Here is a 25,353-nt window from a genome sequence, read left to right as displayed (position 1 = left end):
ATGCACGAAGGCTATAACTTTTGTAAGTCAAAAGTCAAAACTGGGGTTTGAACTTGGCCTTCTACTCACCAGGCAGCTGTTCTAACAGTGGAGTTACACCACTATCCCATTAATTTTTTTAAAATTGTAGAAAGCAGACAGCTTCATTTTGATATTCCCACCCATGCATATGTTGTTCCTTAATCACATGCAAAGCTTCCGTTTCTCTTCCCTTGTTTCTCTTCCCTCTTCTCCTTTTTCTCCCGTTTACTTTCATGTCCTGCCTGCCACCACATTCCACTTCTGAAAGAACACATGATGCTTGTCTTTTCCAAACTGGCTCATTTCACTTCACATGATGTTCTTTGGTTCCATCCATTTTCTACAAATTTAGCATGATTTTTTTTTGCATTCTTTACAATCTCTGTGTATAGATTTGCTTATATGTTAGATATTACTACCTTAGCACATCCTTTTTTTTCTTTGCTTGTTAAGTTTATAGCTTTGATCTTTTCACTTGAAGGAAGGATTTTTTTTGGCTTTTTAAAAATATATTTTGGGACCATCATTAAATAAATGGTTTCTTGAACACAGCACAGTGATTCTGGGACAGTCATTTTGGTGATTGAGATAGCTATTCAGTGACTTGACACAAGGATGATTTCTGTGTTTTGGGTGAGGTAAAGCAGGAAGGGGCAAATTTTATCATAATATAATACCTAATTGTGTAATAGTTACAGTTTATGTTTGCTATGTGGAAATTTCCACACAGTATTTTGGTAGATGGTTGATTGTGCCTAAATGAAATGTGGAAAACAAAACTTCAGATAAGGGAGAACTACTGTATTAAAGACAAAGTATTTGCTGTTTAGCTGAGATCCAATTTTAGTTGAATGAGCTGAATTTCCAGATGCGAAATCTGAACTTTGTTCTTGTGTGTATAGGCTTTGCCCAATCCTCATTTATTAAAGGTGTGAAAATAGTGAAATGTCTGGAGACAGGAGTCCTGAAGCAAAATAGATCTTTAGGATCCTAGTGCCATCAATACATATTCGCTGCCCTTGTTTTCAGTAAACTGATTATTTTCAGTGCTGGGGGTGGAAAGCTAGGCAACAGCTCTGCCTCCACAGAGCTGTATTCTAGTGCTTTCCGTGCCCTTGCCTGTAATAAGAAATCAGTGTTTCACTCCCAGTGTCTGGGCTGCCAGTTTCGCTTGGCTAGGTCTTATTAAATGTTTTGTAAGAGACTCCAAGCTGCCTGTGGATAGACATTTACATTTTTCTTTTGATGGCGTTGCAAAGAAATGTAGAGTGAGAGGTCCTATAGAGATTGGGCAGGAAGAACAAACCCCGTACCACCCCTTCTATGCGGCTGGCATGATGAAGTAGTGCATTTCCCAGCAGAAACCCTGTCCGTCTTTCAAACCTTTTCAGCCCTCTTGTTCTAAGTGGGCACAGGCAGTGATTAGTCCCGTCTGGTCTGCTTTAATTGGGGTTATTAGGTATGTCTTGTCATTCCCTCCTGGCATGGAATGGTAACCCATATTTAATTCCTTTGGTGAGTTCAGGAAAGACATTGAATATGAATCCCGCCTGCATCTGATTCCTCTTCCAGCTTTAGCGTTGGAGTGTGGTGTGCTGGGTTGTGAATCCCGTCAGCGATCGCTGCCACTACTGAAAAACAATCCCATCTCTGGTTGTGAGATAGTTAAATCCGCCTCCCGGGGGCCTCTTTCAGGGAGGAAGGGAGCGGGGCGCTGGTGGAGTGTCTGTAGAAATGATCGGCCCCCCGGGCTGAGGTCGGAAGTGACCGCACTGAGTCCTGCCACCCAAGCTGGGGAAGAGTCCGCCCTGCATGCAGCGGGAGGGGCGGTGGGGGGAGCTGTGGGGGGAAGGGTGGGGGGGGGGGGAGGCTGTGGCGGGCTGGCGTAGCCCGCCTCTGGGACAGCTCTTTTCCCAGGCAGCACTGAAGGGCGTGACAAAAAATGAGACCCACCGTGCTGTGTGTAGCGGCTGACACCGGAGCTGGCACAATTGGGAAGCGGACAACATTCAGGTATTCGGCTGTTAAGCCAGGGTGGTTTCTCTTGGGGTGCCACAGAGGATGAGGACTGAGCATTTTGGCTTTCCAAGCCTGCCTCCTCGCCTGTCTGTGCCCCAGGCCGGGCCTCCTTTCCCAGCAGGCGTGGAAGTTCTACTTCTTCTCCTAACGAAACCACGCCCCACCTTTTTGGCCAACTTCAAACCACCTGGATCTTAACTAGATCCAGTGCAGAGAGGCCCTGGCCTCTGGCACAGCATCTGAAGTGACAGCAAGACCTTCAGTAGGTGAGATGCAGATTTGTTTTTAAATGCATTCCTTTGAAAATTCCAGGGTTAGGCCCCACATTTCCTAAGGAACAAAAATGTAAACTGATCGAAGGCGGGGATCTGACCCTGCCTTTGAACAGCTCAGTCCCTCGGGCCACACCCTAATTGCAGGCTAAGTGAAACAACTCTGAAGTGACCTCCCCCCCCACCCGCCCGTGTGTACCACTGTAGAACAGAAGGAGTTGGGTTGTTTTTGTTGTGCATTTGCTTTCCCCACCGTGTGGTGATTGGTGGGGACTGAAGCTTTCTCACCTGGTGCCTCAAGGGGCTGCTTTTGCTGTCTTTCCAATGCCAGGTAGGGACCATATGCAATTGGAGAAGGCCGAAGGGGAGAGTTTATGCAGTACCCCGAAATCGATGTGGCTCACCTTCCAAATGCACCCTGCAGTGGGCTGGGGAGGGGGAGGGGATAGCGTTGCATTCCCGTAATAAGGAATGATTAAGAAAGAATTCTGTACTCACATGCAATATACATTTTCTCAAAGAGCCCCAAGAAGCAGAGGATGACTTTAGAAATCATTGTGTAAAAGGGCGCCTCACAATGCTGTGTTTGGGGATAGGAGGGTATTTCTTTGTAAGTGGCCTGCTCTCATTCAGTCCGAATTTGCAATGAATTAAACAACGGTCATAACGTTCATACTCACCAATTTACCATATTTGCACCCCCCCTCCATAACTTATTTAACTTTCTCAACAGGCAGGCACAATCTGTGGTAGGTACAGAGGGACAAAAACGGGATGGAGGGGTCTGGGATGTCTGTCAATACTTATTGATTGGAGCCATTTTGTACAAGTGTTGTGATGTTTCATGCTTTTTAAATTAATGGCGGTGAGAAGTATCCCAGGAGTACTGCTTACTAGTTCCTTCCTTTCATCTTTTGTAGCTGATGAATTGTAATATATGTAATATAAGGAATGGGGAATTGAGGTAGAGATTAGGAAGTAATATGTAGATGTATTTTTTTAAAAAGAAAAATCTTTGGAAACTGGCTGATCCTTTAAAAGAAGAAAAAAGAATTTGGTGGAATACCTGCACGTTCCTTGACTTGCAAAAAAGAGTTTGTGCCCTTTGAAGGGCTGTTAAATCCACATCCTAAATAAAAGAGGAAGTAATCTCCAAGGAATCATTGTAGTCTTTCTTAGTGCTCAAAATCTCACTAGTTTAATTCTTCCACTTTTCAGACCAAGTTTTGTTGTTCCATAGTTCGACCAGCAGAGAGCAGAGTTGTTACATACAACTTTTTGTTTTGTTTTGTTTTTGTTTTAGTGGAGAATTTTTGGCTAATTTCTTTACTAAGATCCAGTAAGATGGATGAATGATTTTCCATGAACATTTAGGGCTGGGAATGTGGCACAAGGGGTAGAGTGCTTGCCTAGCATGGGTTCAATTCCTCAGTACCATATAAACAGAAAAAAGCCTGAAGTGGTGCCAACTCAGGGGGTAGAGGACTAGCCTTGAGCTAAAGAAACTCAGAGACAGTGCCCAGGCCCTGAGTTCAAGCCCCATGACTGGCAAAAAAAAGAAAGAAGAAGAAACTTTAATGTATACACAGATTATCACTAAGAATTTATGACTGAATATTTGGTTAATGGAAGAAAATGTCTCCTTTCCCTTTTTTTTTTTTCAGTCAGAGATTAGAATACCAAGGACAAATAATATAGTAGTAAATATCATCATTGTACTTCTAAATTGTTTTGGACATGGAACTTTTGCTCATAGGGACAATATTAACATTCAAATAAAGATAGTTGATATGTGGATTTCTATTATTCCCTTAAAATAATAAAAACTTGTGAGTTTATGATTTTACTTTTTATGTAGACATCTGTGGCAAAATATGGTCTGACACTGGATAGTTGTGAAGTAAAAATGTAAAAGGTTTATCATAAAATTAAATACCAATATGTGTGATTCTGAGCAGGATTAGATTGAAATCTATTTACTATGTTTAGCTAATATTTATGAAAATTTGCTAAAACAGTATATGGTTTGTAATGTATGTGGTACAATTTTGAGATAGATGTATGAAATGAAAGGAAAATTCATATTGGATAGACTTAAACTCACACATTATTTTGGAATGTATAAGTTATTCTGGGTGTTCTATTTTGATGGTTTTGCACACTGACATTTTACAAATCATTTACTGTAAAAATTTTCTAATTTTGGGTGCCTCCTTTCTCATTTAGTGAGAGATTTTTTTTTGTTAGGATGATTTTGGAGCAGTTAAGAACTGTACGAAAGAAAGTTGGATGAGGTGAATTATGACTCAATAGGCAAAGATTTAGGAGGAGTATCACAGTTGGAAGCCACCCCAGAAAAAAGTCCATAAAACCCTATATCAAGCAATAAGAAAAACCCAACAAACAGCATTAGCAGGATTCCAGTAGCTCACGCCTGTAATCTTAACTAATCAGGACACTAGGATATGAGGATTGCAGTTTGAGGCTAGCCTTGGCAGGAAAGTTTGTGAGACTTGAGCTGTGGCTCAATTGGTAGAGCACAAAAGCTCAGAGACAGCACCCAGTCCTTGAGTTCATGCCCAGGACCGGGACACCATACACACAATCTGGCTATAGTGTGACTATCTTTGTTATATAGGATACATGAATATAATTGTGATCTAGTTTGGCCTAGGCAAGAAGCAAGAGCACCTATCTACCAAGTTTAAGGCCTTGGATTCAAACCCAAGCACTGCAAAAAAAGAATATGAGGGTCATTAGTCTCAGGTGTATGGTAATGGGTAAGTGTGGGGTGTGCAGAAGGATTGAATAGGTTTCAAGTTTGGGTTTTAGGGTTGAGAGTGTAGCTAAGTATCAGAGTGTGTACTAGGATGTAGTTGGCTCCGGTTTCTATTCCTAGCACTAAAAGAAAGATGAATCAATAAACATTTGGTTTTGTGATATAGAGACCATTACTTAACTTCTATGAATCTCAGTTTTTTTTCATCTATGAAATACAGGCAGTAGTCTTCATACTTTCTGCAGTAATCTAGGGTTTCGAAATGTTCAACTCCAGCCTAAGGAAATTGAACTAAGGTGCAAATGCTCCAGAGTAAAGTAATGCTAGTCCTAATGAATGCTGGAAGTGAGAATAAGGACTGAGCACGAAAGAGTTAAGAATTCACTGCAGGGTTACTTAGAATCCGCTGAAGGCATTTCAGCTAGGGGAACAAGCAGAGAAACAAGTGGGTGGCCTTGGAAATAGCAAAATCCATTGGGAGACAATTATAATGGTTTTAGGTTGAGATAAGACCTTTACTTGGAGCTGCAGAACTGGAGCAGTTGTGGGAGGGGGGGAGATGTGTGCCAAAGGAATGCTAGACAGCTGTTGCAGAAAGGCTCAGGGAGGGAGACTAGAACTCACAATCAGTCTGCTCCCCAGGGGATGTATTTCCCTCTCAAGCATGAAGGGAGCCTTCTTCACCAGGTCCCTGACTTCAGCATGTCATAGATCACCTGGGTCCATTTTGTGTAGTGATTCCTCATTTAAACAAGTCTTCCTGATAGGAGTGGGTTTTACCCTTGGTCATGGCAGGGCGGGGCAGGGGGGGGGGTGTTGGTCTGACTGGCAAAGGAGATGTACCTTTAGAAGAAACTGTGAACATACCTTTACCAGGCCCTTTCTTCCTGAGAAGCCAAGCCCTCATTGGGTGCTCAGTGACTGAGGGAGAGCGGGTGTTGTTATCTGTAGCACTGAGGTGGGTGTTGATTGGGTGCTAAGCCATATGACACCGGGCCAGGGGCCTCAAGAGAACAGATGGCTCCAGCTGTGGAAGTTGAGATCTCTAAAGCAGAGAGAGAACAGCCGCTCCTTCCCCCTCCCCCGCACCCCCCTCCCCCCCCCCCCCAGGGAACAGAAAAAGTTGCCAGGGATTGTGTTTGATTCTGTTAGCATGGGGATTGGTCGGTAGGGGGAGCAGTTCACTGTGATGATGGGAAGTGCTGCTTGGGTGTAGTTGTTCCTTTCCATACCTAGTATTTATCAGGTGCTCACCATTGTTCCTGCCTGCCACGTTCCTGGTTCTCTTTTAGGTAAGGGGGTAGAAGAAAGGTGAGGAAAGTCAAGAAAGAGTCTACATTGTATTCATAACCGTTCCAAGATAAACCACATTCACAGTAGTGAGGGAGGACTTTCTGGAGGAGGTGACATTTAGCGAAGGCATCGTGGATGGTGATAGCAGAGAAATTCTTCCAGGTTCTGTGCACAGCAAGTGTTGTGGTCCTGCTGAGGCTGAGGTAGGCGTGGCCAGTACCATTTCACCTTGGGACCATCGCTTTCCTCATCAACAGGGCAGCAGGAACACATAGTGTGGGAATATGTGGTGGGTTTAGAGAGTCAGGCAGGGCCAGTAAACCATGGGCTTTGTTGTCCCGTCTCTCCTTTATCAACATTGCTTCCTAACGCAGGAAAATATATTATAAACAACATCCGATGCTTCTCACACAACCTCTGTTTTCGTCTCTGATTTAGTGCCTTCTGTTTGTAAGTGATAATTCTATAATCCACATAGGTCCCATGGTTTCCCTTATCAGCAATAACTAGTATATGTCTAGGACAAGAAGAAAAGGTCAAAAGCTACATACATATGACCATATAAGATGATGCTAAGTGAAAGGAACCCCAAGATAGGGGCACAAGAGGTTTTATCTTTCTTGTTGTTATTTCTGATGTTTTTATAATTCTCTTTTTTTAAGTAGAAAAATTAGAGTGGAAAAGGGATATGAAGCCAGGTGCTACTTGCTCACGCTTGTAATCCTGGCTACTCATGGGGCTTAGATTGGAGGATTATGGTTCAAAACCTGCTGGGGCATGAAAGTCTGTGTGACTCTTCTCTTCAGTAAACCAGCCTCTCAGTAAAGCTGGAAGTGGAGCTCTGGCTCAAGTGTAGTAGAGTACTAGCCTTCACCCCAAAACAGCTCAAGGACAGTGCCTAGTTCCTGAATTCAAGCCCCAGAACCTACAGCAAAAACAAATATACGAACAAATTTACAGATGACAAACTAGAAATGTTACCAATATTTTGACTCAAACGGGAGTGTTCTCTTTTGGAGTTCAGGAACCAATAGAAGAGAGTGAAGGCCAACTGAGCAGCAAAGGAAAATGTATTCTTTTTTCTTTTTTTATTTTTTATATACAATGGAATTTTATTTATTTATTTTTTTAATTGTGAAAATACTGTACAGAGGGGTTACAATTACATGGGCAAGATAATGAGTACATTTCTTATCAAGCATTGTAGCCTCCTCCTTTGTTTCCCCTTCCTATCCCTTCCCATCCTCCCCCCGCCCCCATCTCCCCCCCCCCACGCACCAAAGTTGTAAAGTTCGTTTTCAACATAATGACTTGTACATCTCATTGTTGCAATGGGTCCACCTGTATCCCTATTTAAGCAATTTGTTTTTTCCCTTCCCGTCCACAAATTATACTGACATCAAATACAGTGAAAGCAGGGGTTATACCATGGGGGGAGGGACATACAAAGCAACAAAGAAATCATCTTATAAATGTGTTAAAAACAATCGCATGAAAGAAAAAAAACATTTGAATACATATCTTAGGGTTCATTTCCCTAACATCAACTTATCTGACCTTTTCTGCTTGACTCAGACATATACTAGATATTGCAAGTAAGGGAAGCAATGGGACCTATGTTTCTTTGGGCCTGGCTTACTTCACTTAATATAATTTTTTCCAAACCTTCCATTTCCTAACAAATTGGGGCAATGTCATTCTTTCTGATGGAGGCATAGAATTCCATTGTGTATATATACCACATTTTCTTGATCCATTCATCTACTGAGGGGCATCAGGGTTGGTTCCATATCTTAGCTATGGTAAATAATGCTGCAATAAACATAGTTGTGCTAGTAGCTTTAGTATGGTCTTGTTTGTAAACATTTGGGTAAATGCCCCAAAGTGGGATTGCTGGGTCATAGGGGAGTTCTATGTGAAGTCTTTTGAGGAACCTCCATACTGCTTTCCAAAGTGGTTGAACAAGTTTACATTCCCACCAACAATGCAATAAGGTTCCCTTCTGACCACATCCCCTCCAGCATCTGTTGTTATTAGAGTTCTTGATTTTAGCCATTCTAACTGGGGTGAGGTGGTATGTCAATGTTGTTTTGATTTGCATTTCTTTTATGGCTAGGGAGGTTGAGCATTTCTTCATGTGTCTATTTGCCATCCTTCTTTCCTCTTCAGAGAAGTTTCTCTTTAAGTCTTTAGCCCACTTATTTATTGGGCAGTTGTTTCTTTGAAGATTTGTTGTTGGGGGAAAGAAAATGTATTCTTGCCCAGAGCATAGAAGTAGGGATCGAAGACTTACATATGAACCTCTGAACAAGTGGAGAGAGCCACAATGATGTAGATACAGGATAAAAGAAATAAAAGGATGCCAAGCATTGATGGCTCATGCCTGGCTAATCAGGAGGCTGAGATCTGAGAATTATTGTTTGAAACCAGCTCAGATAGGAAATTCCATGAGACTCTATCCTCCTATTAACTACCAAAAAACCAGAAGTGGAGCCAGCGCTCAAATGGTAAAGTGCCAGCCTTGAGCAGAGAAGCTAAAGGATAGCACCCAAGCCCTCAGGTCAAGTCCCAGTATTCCCACCAAAACTGAGAGGAAGGAATCGGCAAATAAAGAAGATTCTTCTCTATTTTTATAGCTCTTTCTGGTCATATCATGAAAATTGTCAGCTTCTCATGGCAAGATGTGTATGTGATGGCATGGTGGTATGCGTACAGAAATGGGATGATAATGAAGTTATAGGTTGTTAGATGGTTCATCATAGACCAATGGATTTACCTGGCTCACCTACGGAATAACTTCTAGTTTCCAGCATCTTTTTCTCAGAGGTAAACCAGAGTAGGACAGGGTAGAAATTGAGCGAGCTCACCTAGTCACTACTCATGGTGACTGAACCATCTTATTATGTGGAAGGATGGTTAAACAGATGAGAACGAAAGCAAAAGTGAAATGGCTTCTGTTTACTTTCTGATTGGCAGAACTTACAAAGGTTGATGATACGTGGTCACAAAGCATTCTTTCTTTGTGAGTATGTAAAGTTGGTGAGATCAGGTCGTTCAATCAACTCGAAATAGTTTGTGGTTTCAAAGCTCTTTGAATTCCCAATCTCTAGCTTCTTCCTAAACTACTCATGCCAACGACCTTTCTTCTGACTTCACTTCTTCCTTTTGTATCTGTTTTCTCCTAGGTGGTGATAGCTGCAATTCTTACCTCATTGACAGCCTGACTCCTGTCGATGCTGCACAACTGCAAGTCATTCTTGGGCGACCTTTGAGTTGATCTAGTCGGTGCCTTTGAGAGCTTTGGCCTACTATGCAAGTTGAACCACCATCATGTCCCCTTGCCGACAAGCTCGTGTGAAAGGAACATCATCTGGGTTGCAGTGTTCTACCCTTGGCTTCCACCTGTTGCTCCCTCTTCAGTCCCATTCATGTGTTCTCACTCCCCAGCCTTTTATTTGCCTTAGCAATTTTATCATTGGAATATTCTTTCAAAGTAAAAATGCCCACAGCTTCGTGATAGAACACTTTGATGATTGTAAGTTGGCATGAGTTAGAATAAAGATGGCCTCCACAAGAATAAATGGGACCATAGGGGACAGGAATGCAAGACAAGTAAAGAGAGCAAGAAAGTTCACATCAGTGCAGACAGGAGTTTTGCGATGCTTGAGAAGGGTGAATGGGAGAACTCTTACAGGGCATTTGATGAAGCTCCAGTTTGTTCGTTTGTTTGTTTGAGAAGGCTATTAAGGTAGTGACAGTTTCAGCAGCCGTCACTGGGGAAATCATACATGACTCAAATTGCCCAAATAGAGAACATGGAAATTGATTTGCATTTATAGCCTCTGAAGCCGAATAGTACTTTTTCCCTTAGGAGGAATCCATTGGTGGCTCGCACAGAAATGCAAGCATAACTTTTGGTCTGGACAAAACACCATCGCATTCCTTTCAAGCAAATGGGCTTATGAAACAGGAGGGCCTGTGTAAGAAGAAATGGCTGAGAGAGTAAGCAGGGTAAAAGCAGCTGCAGGTATCCTGAATAAGTATAAGACTGAGTAAGGGAAGGGTATTTGCTTGAACTGATTTTCAGCTTCAATGAAGGGTCCCGTGGTGGAAGCACATGGAACTGGCTTATCTATTGCAAAAGATGGGAAAGGGCCACAGGCTTCACAACTGAAAGACAAGCTCAAAATTCTGCTTCATTCCAGTGCTTCTGGTGACCTCCTTGCTAATCCCAGGTTACTTCACAAATTTGGAAATTCTTTTCCTTTTCAAAGACAATGCCAGCCACTCACAGGGGGCTCACACCTGTAACCCTAGCTACTCAGAAGGCTGAGATCTGAGGATCGCCGTTAAAAGCCAGCCCAGGCAGGAAAGTTTGTTGAGACTCTTATCTCCAATTAACCACCAGAAAACTGGAAGTGGTGCTGTGGCTCAAGTGGTAAAGTGCTAGCCTTGAACATAAGAGTGAGGGAAAGTGCCCAGGCCCAGAGTTCAAGCCCCATGACCGACAAACAAAACAAAGCAAAACAACCAAGAAAGGACAATGCCAGAAATACTTGTAGGTCTCTATGAAAGAAAACCCTAACATTTGGTTCATTGAGAAACTCTTTTTAAACTGGTTTTTGACATTTGGTTCTAAAGGCTAAGACAATATTTAAATGAAAACAACCTGGAATTGGAAATAATGTTGCTCTCACCACTGATAGAGGAGCCTTAGCAAATGTTGCTCCTGCATTCATCTCCATGCCCCACAATAGTACATTCCCTCAATTCCCCTATTACAGATGGGGGTCCCAAATGGTTCATGATACACTATACTCAGCTTCATGAATGTCGCTTGGCAATATCTCTTCATTTGTAATGGCTTAATAGTAGTATACGTAAGAGGAAATAGAGAAATTGGCCCTTGGTGGAAGCTGTCAGAAACGTGAGAGTGAAGAGTTCTTGTGGTGGTGGAAGGTAGTGAAAGGAGGAGATGGAGTTGTGACAATGCTGAACTACTAGTTTGACTCTCACCTTGACAAAAGAGTTGAGGAACATTTCAGAGCTGTGAGCACTTCAAACGCTGGTTAAAGTGACCATCATAGGTTAACATCTAGATATTAAAGAACGTTAAAGCATCCACTCTACAATCAACTTGTCACGATGATTCAGAAGAATGAGATCCCTCAGCGGAATTCATTCACCTCAGGCAAGGCTTTAAATGATGACACTCATTCCTATCAAGACCTAATAAGAACCCTTCAAACAAAGGTCACTGAGTCTTTTCTGTGTGCTTATTTAACAGGGGAGAGGAATCTAGATCAACCACCAAGCTGCTCAGACTTGTTCTCCAGACCGCATCGCACATTGAGTTCAGTCTTGGGATTCATGTTCTGATGGCTTCGAAGGTGTCACCTGGGTGCTGAGCCAGAAAATGGAGCAGAAGCTTACTTCTTTCTCTATAAACACCATCAAGACTTCCCTATTCTTTTCCTGTCATACTGTCATGGCCGGTATTTTCATTGGTGCATTATTTTCTTCCCCTTGAGGTCAGAAACCCGTAGGATTTCATTACCCAGTAACTGCTATTGCTGATGTAAAATCTCTAAACTATTCCTGAGATTCACAATTTGAGTTTATCCTCTTGATCTAGAAATTTATTTCAATTCCATTCAATCCTACCTTGCTCTCTTACTAGAGAGTAGTGTGGTCTAACTTGATGAGTTTTGCATCTGTTGTGTAAGTTAGCTGATAGCTGGTCCTGAAGGACAGTACAATATGATGGATTTCTGAATTTACATTGGTATCTAGGTCAAGGAAGAGGAAGTGTTAGAGTTCATGTCCATAGTTCCTCTCTGTTCTCATATGTAGCTCTCCCAATGATTTTAACAATGCAATATATTCCAGAAAAGGGGTACTGTTACTTTTTGTTTGCTGGTGGAGAATTCTTTGCCAGATTGATATTTTAAAAAATCTTCCCTCCATAATTTCACTCATTCACTTTATTTGGCATTTTCCCTGAAGTTTTAACCACAGATGTGAAAAAAATTATAAAGCTGGCAGTGAAACTCATATCTTATTTAAGAATTCTTGACCAGGACCCATAATGAACCTACTTGTTCATTTGGCCACTTATGCACATTTTCCCATTTGCTGTACACTTTGGACGTGGTTGGACAGTTATTCTGACAGAACTGTACCAAAACAAGGATTAGTGATTAGGAAAACATTCTGTATTTGAAGTTTCCAAGACCTCATGTGGCTTGAAAAGTCATAAAGACAACCTGAAATAAATTTTATGTACAGTAATGAAATAAATGCTTTGCCTTGAGTAACAGTTTAAAAAAATGACATCAGAAGCTGCGTGCTGGCGGCTCATGACTGTAATTCTACCTACTCGGGAGACTGAGAAATGGAGGCTTGAGGTTTGGAGCCAGTGTGGTAAAAAAGTCTGAGACTTCATGTCTAAAATAACCAGCAAGAAGCCAAAGGCTGAAGGTATGGTTTAAGTGGTAGACCTCCAACAAAAAGCCAAGTTTTTTTTTTTAGACCCTAAGTTCAAACTCCAGTATACCCATACCCGTACCCATACCACTACCAGTATCACTACCACCATATCAGAAAATAAGGTTGCTTTTAAAGGACACAAGAAATTCACTTAAATTAACCTCAGGAGTGATGGAATCCAGTAATTTCCCCCAAATTTGAAGGTCTGAATGATAGGTGTACTGTGTGAGTTTGAAATTATCAAGAAGGGGAAATGCAAAGACAGCTTGCTTGCATAGTTATGGTTGTGATGATATATGTTCTGTAACAAGCCCAGCGGAGGTAGAGGAAGGTTGAAAACCCATTGTAGGATCTTCAGGACTAGAGATACCACAAAGCCACTTAAGCCACTGATATTAATTAGACCTGAGTGTATATCATAGACTTGATGAGAAGCTTTTAAAATACGGATTTCTGATACCTGTCCTCAGGTGTTTTGTGCAAGTTTCTCATGTGATTTTTAAAAATATAGTCATGGTTGAAAACCTCTGCTCCATGAATGAACAAAACTAAGATAGAAAATATCAGACAAATGGATCCTGGCCATGGAGCTGGGAATCCCTGATACAGAGTATTTTTTTGGACACAAATTCTGTTATTCAAGTCATTTTTCTCTTTTCTTACTCGTCAAATGACAGAATCACTTGGTGAAATTTTATGACATTTTCTGAGAGGATCACATTCTTGCTTTGATACCGTTACATTGTGGGAAATGAGCCCCATGGTTCACGGAGATCAAGATAAGTACTAACACTGTGGTATGTTCTTGTTTTCGAAATTCTGTCTGCCATTCCAGTTTTGCCATTTTAGTCCCTTGTAGGAATGAAAGGTAGGCAAAGATGGCAGAACCGAAAAGGCCAACAGGTCATTAACTTTCTGAAAATAAAGAATCTCCTATGAGTTTCTTTGTCTGTGACAACTGCAGTATTTTCCCTCATGATTATAGTGGAGAGAAAGTAGCATGTAGATACGTAAAACACAATTTTTAAATTTTAGTTTATTTTAATTAGCATTCATTAATGATATGAAGGGGGTTATTGTGATAATTCCATAGGTCCATATAGTATACCTTGAACAAGTTTACCCCCTCCATTATGTTTCCTTAAACTCCCTGTCTCTCCTTTCAAACAGTGTTTGGCAGGTTTCGTTCTGTCCATTTGCTATCTTTCTCTATCCACATGTATACATAGGTCATGCATGTACATTACTTTTTTTGATCCTCGTTACCCCATAATATCCTTTCCTTTCCCATTTTCCCACTGGATTCCTCACCTCAGACAGTCTCCCTTTCATGTTCATGTCATCATTATCATCATGATTAGCCATCATGATCATTCTAGGTCATGGTTCCACAAATGAGTGAAAATATTCAATATCTGCCTTTGTGATCTTGATTTGTCTCACCCAGTATGATGATTTCCAGTTCTATCCATTTGCCTGCTAATGATATAATTTCATTTTCTTTATAACTAGTATTATTTCATGGTATTTTTTTGCCATATTTTTTTTATCCATTAGTTGGTTGTTGGGCATTTTGGCTGAATCCATTATTTCTCTCTTGTGAACAGAGACACAATAAGCATGGATGTTGGTATATCTCTTATATATTTACATTTCTTCTGAGATATGCCCAGTAGTGCTATGAAAAGGTCATAAATGGGCCTATTTTTGTTTTGTGTGTGAGCATCCATACTCTTTCCATAGACATTGCTATAGTTCACATACCTACCAAGTATAGTTTCTTTTCTTCATATCTTCATTCTGACTATAATAAAATGGAATCCTAATATAGTTTTAACTTATATATATATTTATACTTACTTTTTTAAAACACTTTTTGTATTTCTATAAGTGGAACAATCAGTATCATTAATATTTTAAGGTTCAATGGGTAATTTATTCCTCTTTTATTGTGGCACTACTAGAGTTTGAACTTGGCACCTTGTATTTGTCAGGCAGTTGTTCTACCGTTTGAGTTATATACCCTCAGCCCTTTATTGCTGTAGCTATTTTTCATGTACAGTTTCACTGTGTACCTGGTGCTGGCTGTATATTACTATTCCCCTACTTATGCCTCTTGCTTACTGCCCTTCACATGGATTTCTCTTGTTTTTGCCAATGTTGACCTTGAATCATGGTGCTCCTGATCTCTACCTCCTGAGTAATGGGAATTACAGTCATATAGATAATTCCTCTTAATTATGTGTAGAGGTAAATTTTATGTCAGTGATCTTTTTCTCAGAATAGTCTGTGGTTCAGTATATCTGATAGCTCCCAACAGTAATCCTAACTACTCAGGAAACAGATCTGAGGATTGTAGTTTGAAGCCAGCCTGGGCAGGAAAGTCCACGAGACCCTTACCAATTAATCACTAGAAAGCTAGAAGTGGAGTTATGGGTCAAGTGGTAGAGCACTAGTCTTGACCAAAAAAGCTCAGGGGCTATACTCAGACCCTGAGTTCAAGCTCTAGGACCAGCCTCCCCCAAACACATACACACAAAATGTGCTTCATCTAAAAAATTATATTTTAATTAAGGAATTGCACAAAGGGTTTACAATTTGACATGTCAGTTTATGTGTACAAGGCATCTTCATCACTATCTCCCCTTTCATGAGCCTCGTAGTGAAAGATGAGCTTTTCTGGGAATTTTACCATTCATTATTGGGGCTACTGTCTGTATTATTATTTCTCTTAATTTAACCAGAATTAGAGAAATCAGATTTTCAATTAAGTTACATCAAGTAGGAATTATTCATATAAAGTAATAGAATGAGAAATTGACCATTATATGATTTTAATTGTTGTAAGAATGCCTAGAATTTGGCTTAGTAGAAAGAAGCATTTGTCTAGGACCCAAGTAATTTGAATTGAAGCATTTAGATAAGTTTAATTCTTGTTTAAGACAAAGTCTAGTTGAAATAATTAAGAAATGTTAATGATTAGGGTTAGTGTTAAAACATTTTATTGAAGTTGAGTTGAACAGGTCAGTAGAACTCATAGGAAGATGTGAAATTTGGTATGAGCCAAGCAGTAGTAATGGAATTTAGTGAGGTTCTGCTATGTATTATTCTTTAAATTAAGAATATCCCTGTATTATGGCTAATCTCTCTACTTATGTTCTTCCTGTGGTTATAGTTGATGCTTTTATGCATTTGTTTTCTTCATGAATATAGACTATGGTACTGGCGATTATAACATATATGTGCACACATACGTGTGTGTGTGTGTGTGTGTGTGTGTGTGTGTGTGTGTGTGTGTGTGTATGTATGTATGTTGGTTGTGGGGCTTAAACTCAGAGCACTGTCCCTGTGCTTTTACACTCAAGGCTAGTACTCTAGAACTTTGAGCCACAGTCTCACTTCTGTTTTTCTAGTAGTTAAGTGGAGGTAAGAGTCTCATGGGGGCTTTTCTGCCCGGGGTTGGTTTTGAACCATGATCCTTAGATCTCAGCCTCCTAAGTGGCTAGGATTTCAGATGTGAGCCACTGGTGCCTGGCTGTTACATATATTTTAACCTATCTATAAGTTTTAAATTTTTCTTTGTAACTAAAATATAGTCTTAACTATATTTATATTTTCTCATTATCTTGCTAGAATGAGAAATAGACAATAATCAATAATTGGTAACTAGTAATATGTTTCTGGTTTTTTTTTAACAAAAAAAAAATGAATAGCCTGACAAACAAGATATAGTGAGGTACACCAGTAATCTCAGTACTTGAGAAGTCCAGGCAGGTGGACTGTGACTTCACGGCCAGACTGTGGTAAACAGTGAATTCCAGGTCAGCCTTAGGCTACATCATGAGGTATGTCTCAAAAATATAATTAAATTGAAAAGCTAGAATTTATTTTAGTAAGCCTTAGGCACAGTTTTGTGTGCAAATGGTTTGGGTACATTCTGTAGAAGCACATGCAAATTTCTTTCTTTATAAGCTTGTTTAACTGCAATGGCAAAAAGAACAAACTAGAAAAGAAGGAGATGAGGTGGGCGGCATAGTGTGCAGAAATGTGGAGTGTGTATTAGAAAACTAGCATTTAATTTTAAAAGATCCTTTTGTTTTAAAATCTTTAAGTTCAAATTGCTGAGAAAGCTCTTTAAATTACACATTGAGATCACCTAGCTGCAGCCACTTGAATGCAAATAAGGGGTGGCAGGGGTGTGTTTAAGAGTGAATGTGAACTTTGCTTAGTATTTGTACCATTTGATGCTCTTTAATGTCAGGAAACATATGCTGTGCCCAGAATTTATGTACTTTGATGAACCACAAAATCAAACAAAATTGAAGAAAGAATAAATAATGTTGTATCAGCATAAATAACTAATACTGATTGAGAAATTGAGAACTTAGTGTATCTGAGACACTGCACTTTATCTTGCATTGCTAAGTAGCCCATCCTTGCAAACACTTAGAGTGAAAAAGTCACAGGGCTTTATGTGAGGACTTTGACCCTGATTTCTCTGCTCTGTGTTGGGAATTTCTTCTCTGAGTCGTGGTACTTAGTCCTGGAAATATAGTCCTTAGGTTATTGGAGTTTGAGCCTACACTCTGGAATAATGTAAATCTGTTTTCAGCTCCTACCACTGCCAAGTACCAGCTAGACATCTGTGGGTATGTTTCCTAATCGTTGCAGACTTTATTTTCTAGTCTATAAAATGGGGTTTAATTCCTTGCATGATAGGATGGTTGTTAGATTTATATGAGATGTTTAGTATAGTGCCTGGCACACAGTAAGCACTCAATAAATCATTGCTATTATTATTATTATAATACCTTAATAATCATTATGTAAATGGAAAATGATCATTTATTCCTGTCTTGGCAAAATTTCAATGTTTAAATTTCCTCCAAATAAGGTGTGCATGATGGTTTTTAAGAGGACTAAGAAATGACTTTTAATACTTTTCTATTTGCTGACGAGGGACACCTAAATAGTAATTCATTTATTACTATTACAGCTTGGCCTGCAGTGATTCTTTATATTTATGTAATGTGATTATCATTAGATGACATTTATTTATATGGTAATGGCATTTGACACAGGTATATTCATATTCTCTAGAAAGTATTGTTGAAAGATAATTAAATCACATGTCCCAGTCTATAGGGTATATTTAATTGCTTAATATTCTCTTTAAGTCTCCAGCCCTAATAAATTAGGAAATCTTCTCAGACTCTTATTCTCCTTCGTAGGGACCCTGAATGTAAGACTTCCTGTATAGTCACCTAAAATATTTGCCAAGAGTGCCACTCTTAGGTTCCTGCCAACCTCATTTCCTGATATAGCATATAACATGGCATTTTTCTTCTATTATTGGGCTTCAAAATGTCTTTGAATGTGAATACCAGACTTGACTATACTTAAGTTTACCATATTTGACATTTAACATCTAAAGTAAGCCTTGGCAAAACTAAGGCTTTCCGATTCCATCCAACCTGACTGTTGATTTGTTTTTTCTTGTACTGTGGTTTGTACTCAGAGTTTTGTGCTTGCTATGCAGATGCTCTACCATTTGAACCATCTTGTGAGCTCCCAACTCTTATTTGTTTAAAAATAAAGTCACGGAAACATGACCATCTCCATTCTTCAACTTATCACACTGCAACAGAGAAATATAGCCTAAAAGCCTAAAATATTTAGTCTAATCCTTTACGTAACATGTTTTCTCAATTTGGTCTAAAGCCAAGAAGTTCTAACTTAGATACTGATTTTTCTTTTACTTCCTCAGAAAGGCCAAGAAGACCATCTCAGAGAAGTTCTAATCCATTCAAACTTCTTGATTTGGCTCAAATTTCCTTCCTTCCTTTGCTACCTAATAATGCCCTTCCCCTGTTGTTTTCTACAATCATAACAACTAGTCATATATCTGTCTTTTAATGTAGGCCCTAATATATGAGACTTTTGATATACCCTTCAAACATTTCAGATCAAACCTTTTCTTTGTTTAAGGTCCCTTAGTGCTTCTAAGCTCCATAGCTTCACAATATCCCTAATTACCAAGTATTTCCCATATAACAACACCCATGTCTTTCAGTTTCTGGCCTGCAGCATCTTCACCGCTTGGATTTTGGAATCTCCCTAGTATTAAGTTTATTAAGTATTATAATATTTCCATCAATATTTCAGGTCAACATTTCCAGGTCCAGATTTCTTAGTCTTCTATAGTCACAATCTTTCAATATTTCCTGTATGTAGTGTGTCTGGAGTCCATATATGTAGTGCTTCAGTGTCCAAGTCTAGCTTTTCTAATATCTTCTACTGCTTATATCATTACTTTCCCTATCTCTTCTTCTCTCTTAAATCCTGGTTTACAAGTATCTGTTTATTACTACTCTTTCAATATTCCTAAGAACTTTGGCTTCTAACATTTAGATAGCATTATGTCCCCAGTGTTTGAGTAACAATGTCTCTTATCATCCAGATGTCTTTATATCTAGATCCCAGCATTCTTGTCTTCGAGCATCATTTAAATGTAATTCTTGAAATCATGTTTTGATGAGTATGTTAGTATCTAGGTTTTCCTTTGTCTCCTAGTCTATGCCTTTTATTTTTAAGACTTTTAGATGTCCCAGTCCTCTACTACTCATATCCAGCAGTGTTTAGCAGTTCCAGGGTAAAGCAATTAACATGTCTCTAATAGCCACAATTTCCAGTGTCTGCCTTTCAGTATGCATTGTCATAATATTCAGGGCCTCCAAAATCTGCAGTAACAATAACCACTGTGTCCCAAATGTAAGGTTTTCAATATCTCCAACATCCTGTGCTTCCAATGTTTCCAATGTCCAGGGTTTCCAATGGCGCCAGTATCAAAGTCTTCCAACATCTCCAGGTCTTCCGGCAACCGCAAGTCTTCCAATAACCTCAAGGTCTTCCAGAAATCCATGTCTTCCAGAAAATCTACATCTTCCAGATAATCCACGTCTTCCTGCAATGATAGTCTTCCACAAAATCCAGCTCTTCCAGGAGAATCCACGTCTTCCAGAAAAATCCATGTCTTCCAAAAATTTCAAGGTCTTCCAGCAAGTTCAAGGTCTTCCAGCCAATCTCCATCTTCCGGGAAAATCTGTGTCTTCCATGAAATCCTAGTCTTCCGATCAATCCAGGTCTTCCAGAAAAATCCCAGGTCTTCCAGTTGATCACCGTCTTCCAGCAAGAAATCCAGGTCTTCCAGTCAGTCCACGTCTTCCAGAAAAATCCATGTCTTCCAGCCAATCCAAGTCTTCCAGAAAAAAATCCAGGTCTTCCAGCAAATCTATGTCTTCCACTCAATCCAAGTCTTCCAATAAAGCCACGTCTTCCAGAAAATCCCTGTCTTCCGATAACCTACAGGTCTTCCAGCCAATGTATGTCTTCCTGAAGAGTTATATCTTCCAGAAAATCAGTGTCTTCCAAACAATCCAGATCTTCCGGACAATTCGGGTCTTCCTGAAAATCCACGTCTTCCATGAAAGACAGGTCTTCCAGCCAGTCGACGTCTTCCAATGACCTCCAAGTCTTCCAGATGATCCATGTCTTCCAGAAAATCCTTGTCTTCCATCAAATCCATAGCTTCCAGAAAAATCCATGTCTTCCAGATAATCCACGTCTTCCAGCTAATCCACAGCTTCCAGAAAATCCATGTCTTCCAGGAAATCCACGTCTTCCAGAAAATCCATATCTTCCAGAAATTCCCTGTCTTCCAGAAAAATCTGTCTTCCAACTAAGTCATCCATGTCTTCCAACAAGTCGATGTCTTCCTACACCTCCAGGGCTTCCAGCATCTCCAGGGCTTCCAGCATTTGCTTGTCTTCCACGCATCTCCGTGTCTTTCAACATCTTCAGGTCTTCCTACAACTACCCAGTCTTCCATCAGCGGGCTCAATATCCACGTCTTCCTACTTCTCCAGTGTACCAGTCTTCAGACATTCAGGTTTTCCTGTGTCTGCAATATCCAGGTATTCTAACATGTTTTATAATCTCTTTCAGCTTTTCCCCAGGTTAAAGAGTTTTCAAATCTAGTCTTCCTCATTCAGGCTTTCCTATGTTCAGTTCCTCAACAGTCAGATAACCAAACTCAAGTGTGACTTCCTGTAGTGGAATTAGTTTCAAGTATGCAAGCAAGGCATTTCTTTTTATAGGCTAGAATTAAGGAACCAAGTATTCTGCAGTTTATTTTTCTTGATATTGGGACATATATATTTATTCTCTACAATTGTTAAGGTAATGTTCAGAAGAAAATTTCACAGAATCACTGCAGTAAACTTTACTACTTTGCTAATGCTATTGCAAGGGAAATTTTTATTTTAGTGTGAAAATTTAATTTTTAGATTGTAGTTTTAGATAAAATTAACATAGAATATGTTTGTCCATTTTTAATAACATCAAATTTGGTGTGGTATTATTTGAAATAATAATAATAATAACAACAACAACAATAACAACAGCAACCATACATAGCATTTCTGTTTCCAAGCACTGTTCTAACGTCCTTACATGCATTAATTCATTTGATCTTCACAAAAAACCTTTTTAGGGATATATTATGAGATCTGAGAATCACAATTCAAAGCCACCTCAGGAAGATAAATCTGATAAATTCTTGTCTCCAATTAACCAGAAAAAACCAGAAGTGGAAGTGTGGCTCAAGTGGGTCAATTCCAGCCTTGAGAAAAACCTAAGCAAGAATATGAGGCCCTGAGTTCAAGGTCCAGTACCAGCACAAACAAAGAAAAGTAATATGAAAACTATAGGATCTAAAGTTTGATTATTCACACAGTGTGTAGAATATTGTGAAATCTTAAATATAAATGGGCTTCCTTAATCCTGCCACTGTCAGAACCCATTTGTAGTAACAGCTTATTAACACATGTCAACCAGCTATTCCCATTCCCTTGCTCATATATTGGGATGTAGGTACAGTTTCTGAAAACTGTTTTCCATTGTAATAGGATGGATATCAGAAAAAACTTGCCTCAAGTACTCTTTGCTTTAGATGCATATTCATAGCTTCATACCTTGAATATTAGTATGTGAAAGTCAACTTTTCATCCCTTATCACTGACCATTCTACTTTTTGAACCTTATTATCCAGACCGCTTACTATTAGTTTGCTTCTGACACTCAAGATCCACGTGCTTCTTCAAATATCACTGACCTCCTGGGTTCCTGATCTCTACTTTGTGTCCAACTAATGGTAACTACCACTCCTTAAATCCCAGCATGCTGACTTAGAGAACTAACTGCTTGGTTCTCCAAGTCTCAACGCTCTTCATCAGGCACTTTGCAGCGATGTTGCTACCCATGCCTCTGGCTGGTGATATGAACAACATGAAAGCCACAAAGTCAAAGTATAGATAGGCAAGTGACCTCTAAAAAATTTAGACTCATCTACATAGCAGTAAAAGGAACATCAATAATAACAATTAAAATAGAAATACCTTCTGAATTACAATTTATAAAGTGCTGTCACTTCACTTACTCATCTATCAATCCATTCACCAAATATTTATTGAGTGCCAAATTTGTGTGCCAGACATGTCTTAATGGAGTTTTAAAATCAGTTGTAGGAGGTATTTATAGGAAATGAAAAGTAACCATCAATTGTTTATTGGTATGCTAAGGCCACGAAGGAAAAGTAAGTATATTGATGTTGTGACAGTTTGGAAAATGAAGAAAGCATTCCTGAGAAGTAACATTCATGTTGATTCTGGAGAATCTAGTTCTTTGTTTGGCTGTCAGAGTAACCTTGTGACTTAGCTAAGAACAGTAATAATAAAGACCATGACATCTGGGCTGGCAAGGTGGCTCAGTGGTAGATTTCTTGCTATGCATGAAGCCCTGGGTTCAATTCCTCAGCATCACATAAGCAGAAAAAGCTGGAAGTGGTGCTGTGGCTCAAGTGGTAGAGTGCTAGCCTTGAGCTGAAGAGCTGAGGGACAGCGCCCAGGCCCAGAGTTCAGGCCCACGACTGGCAAAAAAAAAGACATCTAATTATTTTATCAAAATTTTATAAACATTTACTTAGTGTTAAGTAGTTGTACAGAGGGGTTTCAATTCAACATATCAGTTTATGTGTGCAATGTGTTGTTTTGACCTTTGTTTAAATCCCTTCTACTCAACCCTGCCTTAATCAAGGAATATATAATGCTTTGACTCTTTGATTTATTATTTTCACATTGGAAAATTTATCCAAGCAAAGTATTTAAAATGTGGAAAATACACACTGAGCAAGGCAATACAAACTGGTAATCCTAGCACTTGGCTGAGTCAGGAGAATTGGAATTTAAGGCCAGTCTAAGGTTCATAGTGAAAGCTTGTCTCAAAGAAAATATTTTAAAATGGTTCTCACATATTTTATTTGGGATAATGAAAACCAGAAAAACCTTACGGTCTAGCTTTATAGAATGATTAAGTAATTGGAGAAAACCAGAAAAACTTAGCTAGGCTAGCTTTTAGATAATGATTAAGTAAATGTGCTATTTATGTATAATATTCTGCCATTGAGATATTTATGGAGTACGCATTGCAAAATACTAAGAGAAAAATAATCATATAAAGTGTGACTGCAGCTATTTTAGAGTATGTAATCAGGGACAAATGGCTGGAAATAAACACATTGTGAACTAATTATGCTTATAAATATTGAGCAAGATTATGGTGATTTTATTTTCTTCTTTGTATTCTTGTTTTTCCCCCAAAGTTGTTATAATGTGAAGGTATCTTCTGTCAGGAAAAGTAAGCAATTATACACAAGTGTATTATTTATTCATCTTTTTACCTGTTTTATTGTTGAAAAATACCTGAAAATGTAAGTAAAACAAAGTGGAAAGGTTAAATTCTCAATCATAATACACAGAAAACATCACCACTAAGATTTTGATGTATGTCCTTTCAGGCTTTCTGACAAGTGTGCTTATTTTCTAACTCTCAGTAAATACATCTTTGGACATAATTTCTTTACTACACATTTTGGTGGGTACTAAGTTTGTTCCAATATTTTGTCCTATGAAAACCTGGTGAACTGACTATATGTTGTGCAAATTGTATCGAAAATAAACTATATCACACTACATAGTGGTTTATCACATATTTCTGTGCATATTGGTTCATGTATTACCTAGGATCAGTAAGTAAAAGGAGAGTTATTGAACCACAGGGCATATAGATCATAATGCTTACCACAAAAACATTTACAAGCAATCAAGATATCCAAGAGTTGTAAATGCTTAAAAAATTACTTGTAGAAAGTAGGCAGACACCAATGGCTCACACTTACAACCCAAGCTACTCAGAAGATTGAGATTAGCAGGACTGAGATTTGAAGAAAAGTCCATGAGACTTCATCTCCAAATAACCAGCAACAGGGCTGGGCTTGGAGATATGAATCAAGTGGTACAGTGCCATCAGTGAGCAAGAAAGCTGAGTGAGAATGTGAGGCCCTGAGTATAAGTCTTGATACAAATAAATAAATAAATAAATCAGGACAGTTAAAAAAATCCAAAAAAATAGATAAATTTTTATTTGTTTGTGTGTGTATCACCAGTCCTGGGGCTTGAACTCAGGGCCTGAGAACTGTCCCTGAGCTTCTTTTGCCCAAGGCTAGCACTCTACCGGTTGAGCCATAGCACCCTATCTGACTTTTTCTGTGTATGTGATACTGAGGAATCGAACCCAGGACTCCATGCATGCAAAGCAGGCACTCTACCACTAAGCCACCTACCCTGTTTGATAAATTTTGATGTACTTACACTATGGGATATTTTTAACAGTAACATAAATGTACTAGACTTTACATATAATATTATGTGAAGATTTAACTTTTAGAATGTTAAGGAAGATATGTCCCCAAAGACTACATAGAATGGTCTGTTTTATTCAAAACAAAGAAAACTAGACACTATATTTTAAGCATACAAGTCTATGACATATAATAATTTATTTAAAAAAGACATATCAATAAAAATTCAGGATTATGGTCATAACATAGAGGAAAGCCAGTCAGAATACCAACAGACCATATCAATGGTTATCAACTGTTGTTAGTATCCTAGTGCTGAAGTCTGTTGAGTGGGTGGCTGGATGTCACTATATAACTGAAATCATTACTGAATGATTAAATGATTTGCTAAAATTAAATAGAACAAGTTAATAAAAATAAAAGCTAACACATGGATCAAAGAGGTATATTATAATCTAGAGATTATTTAATCTAATTGTGTGCCCTTGGCTTTCATTATTTATACGGGTAATTGAAATGCATGTGGCTTCTATTCTCCTTTGACTTTTTATTCTCTATATATTTTCTATGTTTTTAAAAAAGATTTCTATTCCAAACATGGATTATTTTCAAAGTTTAAAAATCAGTTTAAACTTTGTTAATGAATTGTGTGTGTGTGTGTGTGTGTGTGTGTGTGTGTGTGTGTGTGTGTGTGTGTGTGTGTGTGTGTGTGTGTGTGTGTATTG

At 39.1% G+C, this 25,353-nt stretch overlaps 1 protein-coding gene across 3 annotated transcripts in view; it reads left to right on the top strand.

Annotated features, from left to right (window-relative positions):
• LOC138840027 (uncharacterized) overlaps positions 1-25,147 on the top strand; it is a 60,020-nt gene extending 34,873 nt beyond the window's left edge. For 2 of the 3 annotated variants that reach the window (XR_011376031.1, XR_011376032.1), the window contains exons 9-11: positions 9,570-11,575; positions 11,672-11,879; positions 19,699-21,967. Coding sequence is in view for 1 of the 3 variants with exons in the window: in XM_070039627.1 (XP_069895728.1) it covers positions 20,357-20,846; positions 21,983-22,008 (516 nt within the window). In the remaining 2 variants the exon portion in view is untranslated. The other variant, XM_070039627.1, reaches the window with a different exon arrangement.
• Positions 25,148-25,353: the final 206 nt, after the last annotated feature.

This window comes from Dipodomys merriami, unplaced genomic scaffold, assembly GCF_024711535.1.
Source record: "Dipodomys merriami isolate MVZ:Mamm:240054 unplaced genomic scaffold, mDipMer1.0.p SCAF_3, whole genome shotgun sequence".
Taxonomy (NCBI): domain Eukaryota; kingdom Metazoa; phylum Chordata; class Mammalia; order Rodentia; family Heteromyidae; genus Dipodomys; species Dipodomys merriami.
Note: the sequence above shows the minus strand (reverse complement) of the source record. Positions and strands in the feature narration are given on the sequence as shown.